Genomic DNA, 6000 nt, shown 5'->3' with positions numbered 1-6000 from the left:
ATTTGATGACCCTGCATCTGTCAGTTTCACAAGCGCCAGAGTTGCGACATTCAAATGTTTTTTTATGTGTCGTTTTCCTTTCGTCTTATCTTCTCCTGAGCTATGTGGTCACATCACGATAAAGAGATGGCAACGTGATTGCAGAGCAGATTTGTATTTCCGTTTTCTTGGACAGCGGCGGGAAAAGAAAACCTACGTTGACGTGATAAAGATGTAGCGATTTTTTTGGGGGGGGAAACCAATATATTCTTCGTATTGATGGGTCATGAAAAAAGTTGTCGTTGCAACGAACCTTTACCCGCTTCAAGTGAAACGCAGCATTTAAAGCCCCAGAGTGTCATTTTTTGTAATTTTCTGGCGCCATCTGGTGGTAAAGTTGCAAACCGCAAACCAACTGAGCGACCGACAGGGGACACTTTATAGTGGCGCGCCGCCTCCAGCAGTGCTAAAAAATTCAGCGCGAACGTGCACCGAACTATATTTAACTCAAATATGAACACATAGTTATGGACAATATATTAATTTTTTTGTGAATAAGTTCTTCTAAATATTACACACTGTAGCTTTAAAGAAATCACAAGATGTTACGTGGCTTGTCGGCCGTCTTTAGAATTCCAGGTAACACTACGCAAGCGGTGAACCGACGAACAAGTTCACTCTTATCGTTCCTCCTTCTCTTCCTGTGATGTCGCTCTTTCTGTTTTCTAACTCTGGATGATGATGACGCCCCCGTCTCTTCTTCTGGGACCAGACTTGGCCCGGGGGCGGGGGCTATAACACGGAGGGGTCGAGACCCTGCGGTGGTCCGGGGACAGAGGGATCACATCAGTGAGCACCACTGTGGGAGAGAGAAGAACACATTGAGTGATTTAAACAACATTTTGAGGAGCCGGTGTTCAGCTGCCACAATGGGGGAAGAGCACAAAATGGCGGCCAACGTATGCGACACATTTTGGCTTCATCATTGCACAACGAGGGTCCATCTTTTATTTACAGATGCTGATTATCGGTCAACGTAAAAAGTACATGTTTTGTATGAAGTTACTTTTGCTGCTGCTGATGTTTTCCTCCCTTCATCAAGAACTTTTTTTTTCCTTTCAGGATCCTTCCAGCTTCTCCTTCTTCTCTTCCATCCAAGTTCCTTCTTCTGCGATCATATTTATGCGTCATGTTGTTCAGGGTTTTTTTGTGTGTTTATCAGTGTTTTGAGCCTTTTCAGCCGACAAATCATCCAGATGTGGAAACAGGAATGATTATTCCCAATCACTGATCTGAGATTAACAAATTAAAGTTAATGTCTGACTCTCCTCTCCAATCCACTGACTCTCATTCACCCCCCCCCCCCCCCCCCCCCCCCCCCCCCCTCCCCTCTCGCCATTTTCACCTCCTCCGCTGCCCTTCACCGGTCCGTCGTCCTCCTCCGTCCTCCTCCGTCCCCCTCCGTCCTCCTCCGTCCTCCACCCCTCCCTCCCAGTGTGTGGTAAACCTCATCAGTGAGCTCCAGGAGCAGATGTGCAGGTTTCAGGCAGAGATCAGCACTCGCATCCAGGAGAAACGGGCCCTGGAGGAGCGGGAGGCGCAGCAGGAGGCGGAGCCCCGAGGCGGCCAGGCCCAGGGCCCCGCCCCTCAGCCGGAGCTAGCCGACTCGGACGACAGCCGGCCCGACTCGGACGCCTGGATGCACAATGGAGGACAGACTGTACACGTAGGGAGACTTGATGGATGAACTCATCTTCCTCCCCACATCATTTCTTCTCTTCTTGTCTTCTCCCCCCTTTTTTAACCACACACACACACACACGTACACACACACACACACACACACACACACACACACACCCGGTATTTGGAAAATTTCCACAGAATCAAAAACTAACAAACCTCTTTGTGACGTGTCCTGTGTGCGTCTGTCGTAGGAAGCTGGAGTCCGACACGGAGACTGTTGACTCTGTTTTTCCGAGTACTTCCGTACATGTGAGGAGTTGGCGACGTTGTGGAAATTGTCCAGTGAAATGAATAAAACCCCCCCGAAAGCTTTTCAAAGTCGCCGCCAAACACGTAGCAACTCCACCAACTCCTCCACGTGTTTGAAGCACTTGGAAAAAAAACAACACGTTCCGGGATTTGGTCTTTTCAGATCCTTTAACTTGGGTTCGTGACGAGGACGAGTGAATCTGATTCGATGTAGTTGACCTGCATGACGGTGGCTCCTCCCTCCGCTAACATCTGTCCAGGTGACGGTGTGTGTGATGACGTGTGGGCGCGGCGCAGGGTTTTTTCCTGGGACGGCGGGTTTAGACGTGACGGCTTTCAGTCCTGCTCTGGGTTCGGTGTGGTCCTCTCCCCCCCGGCCGTTTGATAACTGCACGCTTGTGGTGTCTGTTTCAGGAGGATCGTGTGTTTCCCATATTAACCGCTGGACTGTTTCAGCCCCCTGGAGAGCTCTTTGTGTAACTGCACTGAATGTGGAACCTGATGTTTGACCCAAAAGACTACTCCCAGTTTCAATCGTTGGCATGTCTCACACACTCCTTGAAAGGAAAAAAGGAAAAAAAGTAGACGTGCAGTAAAAAAAAGTTTTTGTTTTTTTTGTTTTTCTCCTCAGGATCTGTTGGACGAAGTGAAGCAGCTGAAGAGCAAAGTGGAGGATTTGGAACGAGAGAAGAGTCGATATGAGAAAAAACTACGGGCGACCAAGGTACTTTAACGTGTCACGTCACACACAAACATCTGTATAAGTATCTGAACATGAAGTCACACGTTGTGTGTTCGGGTCGTGACGGTTGTATGAAGAGATAGACTTTCACTTTTCAATCTGGAGCTGGAGAAGTAAAAACTTTATACAGATTCATGGTTCATTTTGGTTCCAAAACATCCAAACCTATCACACAGATGTGAATTAAGACTAATTCCCCCAAGACTAGTTTTGGGGAATTACACTTCCCGAAGTCTTTTTCCTCCCTTTAACGTTGCCTAGCAACAGCCAAATGAAATAGCCCCGGCACATTAACTCCTCTGCGGCACCAAATATTAAACTGCAAACCTGAGCGACACTCGCTTTTCCCTCCGGGCTGATGCCGATCTGCTCCGTTAGACTCTTGTTTGTTTATGTTTTTGTGATCCACGCGATTCTTTCCTCTGCTAGACGCTTTACGACGCTTCCGTAACATGGCGATGTCACTATGTCGCGGAAGCGTCGCCCGGACGACTGACGGGGCGTTTCAGGAGCAGAGTTTTCTCCCTTTACCTGCAGACTCTGGGGCTTTTTCTTCTTTTTTTTTACTTTGCAGAACTTTTATATATATTTAAAAAAAAAAAATGATAACAGACTAGTAAAAAGCAGAATATGTCTCCTTGAAAGCGGAGATCATAACATGTAGAAAGACCTTTACCCAGAAGTCAGTGTGACTGTCGGTGAGTTAGTGTAAAGAGACTCTTTCTTAATCAGAACGAGGTCAAACTTGCTTTTTGCTCGTCTCTGTGCTCACACTGCTTCCTTCCTTCCTCCTCCTCCGTCGCTGTCTGCATCCTCTCTCTTCACTCCGCTCCCCCTCCCCCTCCCCCTCTCCACGTCCGCCCCGTCATTACCCTCTCTCCTCTTCCTCTCTCTTCTCCAGCTCTCCATCTCTCACTCTCTCCATGTGTGTTACCAGTCGCTCATGACGCAGCTGTCCAGCCTCAAGCTGACTGTCGAGCACACGCAGCTGGAGAAGCAGCACTGGGAGGAGCGCTGGCGCGGCGCACAGGTGCCTCCTCTTCCTCCTCCTCCTCCTCCTCCTCTTCTCGCTCGCCGCTTCTCGTCCGATTAGTCGTCTCCCTATAAAACTCGGCGTCACTCCGTCCTCCTCCATCACCAACTGTTCTGCATTTGCACCAATGCTTCTTCTCCTCTACGTCCACTTTCCCTTGTTTTGCACTTCCTTCCTTCCTCCTTATTTCTGCTCTGGTGTCGTTCTCGTGTTGGCTGCGCTCTCGTCGTCACAGGTATTTGAGCGAGAAGAAGTGACGGACATCCCTCCTCCTCTCTCCCTTTGCCGACATCATTCTATAGCGAGCGTTTGCATGGATGATGATGTTCCTTGTACGTGATCGTGACGTGTTTTTGCATCGGTTGTGTGTGGTTCGTTACCGTGGTGATGCCGGGTGCACGTTCATCACGTTGTTCGCTCAGGATTTTTTTTAAGCGCAGGTAAGGTAACGAGGGCCCGCCGCCACACACCTCGAGCTGCTTCCTTTGTAAATGTCGCCGGACGCGTCGGGAAAGAGAATCAGACTCGTGAGTTGGTTTCTTCTCCGTAGAAATAAAAGAAAACAACGTGCATATCCAGTGAAATATGAAACCACAATCAAATCCACTAGATCCGCATTTTTATTTGGATCCGCACCAAAGTTCACGCACTAAGAGAAGTCGGTCCTTTCCAACAGGATCCATGAATTATTCCCTGGGAAATCTGTGAAAATGATTATTTATTTTTAAATATTCATATCTAAAGTGATTTAAATGAAAATTCCTGGATCTTCTCCTTTGTCTGAATCTGCGGCAAAATTGAACAGGTCCTTTTTTTCGCCCATGTTCCGTCCTCGCGCCAAGTTTTTGTGAAAATCTGTTGAGTTGTTTTTAATTAATCGTGACACGGGTGAAAACATTAGGTAATCATATCGTCTCTTTGAATTCTCCCTCGCCTCGACGCGTCTGTTACTGGCGTCTGTCCAGGCGTCTTCGGCCCAAAGGCTCATGGGCTCTTCATGGTGAAGCAGCTGGGAGGTGTCCGGTTTTCATTCAGAGCAAAACATCACACACATGTAAATGTGACACACGCCTGTCGGCCGCACGTTGTTCTTCTTCGCTGCCTTTGTTTCCTATGATACTATTGTTCTTTTGAAGATTTTCTTTCTCCCCCCCCCCCCCATAGTTTTCACATTTTGACTTTTGCTGTGAAGAGCTTTGACCAAACTGCAGCATCAGTCGTCTTAATACGCCATTTTGTCTCATAAAGATCTTTGAATTATTCCCTTTGGAAATCTCAGAAAATTTCTTATTGAAGAAAATTATTTTTTGAATTCCTGGATCCGCCCCTCACATTTTTTTGGCCCGTGTTCCATCCTTCCTCCAAGTTTTGTGTAAATATGTTCTGTAGTTGTTGGAGGAAACCAACAAAACACACAGGGGGTGAAAACAGAACCACCTCACTCTCGGAGACACGTCCGCCTCCTGGTGCCTCGAACTCACCGCTCCCTGATCATTCAATGGCCGACGCAGCTTTTCATCCCCGCCGTCTTCCTGTCCTCCGCAGACTGAGATCTCGGAGCTGCAGCAGCTCCTCGCCTCCAAGGACGCCGAGATCGAGTGTCTGCAGACGCAGCTGCTCGCCAGAGACGGCTCGGCCAATGACAACGCAGAGAGAGGTACGTATGATATCGATCGACCACATCTGTCAGGACGTGTGTGTGTGTGTGTGTGTGTGTGTGTGTGTGTTTGTGTGTGTGTGTGTGTGTGTGTGAGGCGACTAATCAACCTGTCCCTCTCTCCCCTCTGCTGCCCCCTGCTGTAGAGGAGGTGTATATCAAGCAGCTGATTAACAAATGTAAGGCGAGTTGTGTTTGTGTTGTTGTGAATGAGTCAGTCCATATCTGAAAGCAGCTTTTAATCAGAAAGTACAGTACAGTCCGGCAAAGTTGAGCATTGACTCTTTTAAGATAAAACCATACGACAGAGTATTACTGCCACATTGAGAGAGAGAAGAAATGGGAGACTTTGAGAATAAAGTCGTAAATTTCTGAGCATAAAGTCGTAATATTACAAGAAAGAAAAATTGTCATAACATTGCAAGAAAAATGTCCTAATTTCACGAGAATAAAGTCAAAACATTGTGAGAATAACGTTGTAAATTTACGTGAGTTTATTCTTCTTTATTTTTGCAATTCGTATATTTTTACAGTGGAAATACTGTAATATGTATTTTGTGTGCTGTGTGAAACGTGCTGCTGTTAAACTGGAAT

General features: G+C 47.3%; 1 protein-coding gene across 13 annotated transcripts in view; it reads left to right on the top strand.

Annotated features, from left to right (window-relative positions):
- ppfibp2b (PPFIA binding protein 2b) overlaps positions 1-6000 on the top strand; it is a 66247-nt gene that overhangs the window by 46167 nt on the left and 14080 nt on the right. For 10 of the 13 annotated variants that reach the window (XR_004794777.2, XM_035641804.2, XM_035641815.2 and 7 more), the window contains 4 exons: positions 1475-1705; positions 2606-2698; positions 5295-5406; positions 5553-5585. Coding sequence is in view for 12 of the 13 variants with exons in the window: in XM_035641804.2 (XP_035497697.2) it covers positions 1475-1705; positions 2606-2698; positions 5295-5406; positions 5553-5585 (469 nt within the window). In the remaining variant the exon portion in view is untranslated. The remainder of the gene's footprint in view (positions 1-1474; positions 1706-2605; positions 2699-5294; positions 5407-5552; positions 5586-6000) is intronic. The other 3 variants (XM_035641808.2, XM_035641812.2, XM_035641814.2) reach the window with 3 other exon arrangements.

This window comes from Scophthalmus maximus, chromosome 7 (assembly GCF_022379125.1).
Source record: "Scophthalmus maximus strain ysfricsl-2021 chromosome 7, ASM2237912v1, whole genome shotgun sequence".
Classification (NCBI taxonomy): domain Eukaryota; kingdom Metazoa; phylum Chordata; class Actinopteri; order Pleuronectiformes; family Scophthalmidae; genus Scophthalmus; species Scophthalmus maximus.
The sequence above is the reverse complement of the archived record's forward strand: the minus strand, read 5'-3'. Positions and strand labels throughout refer to the sequence as shown.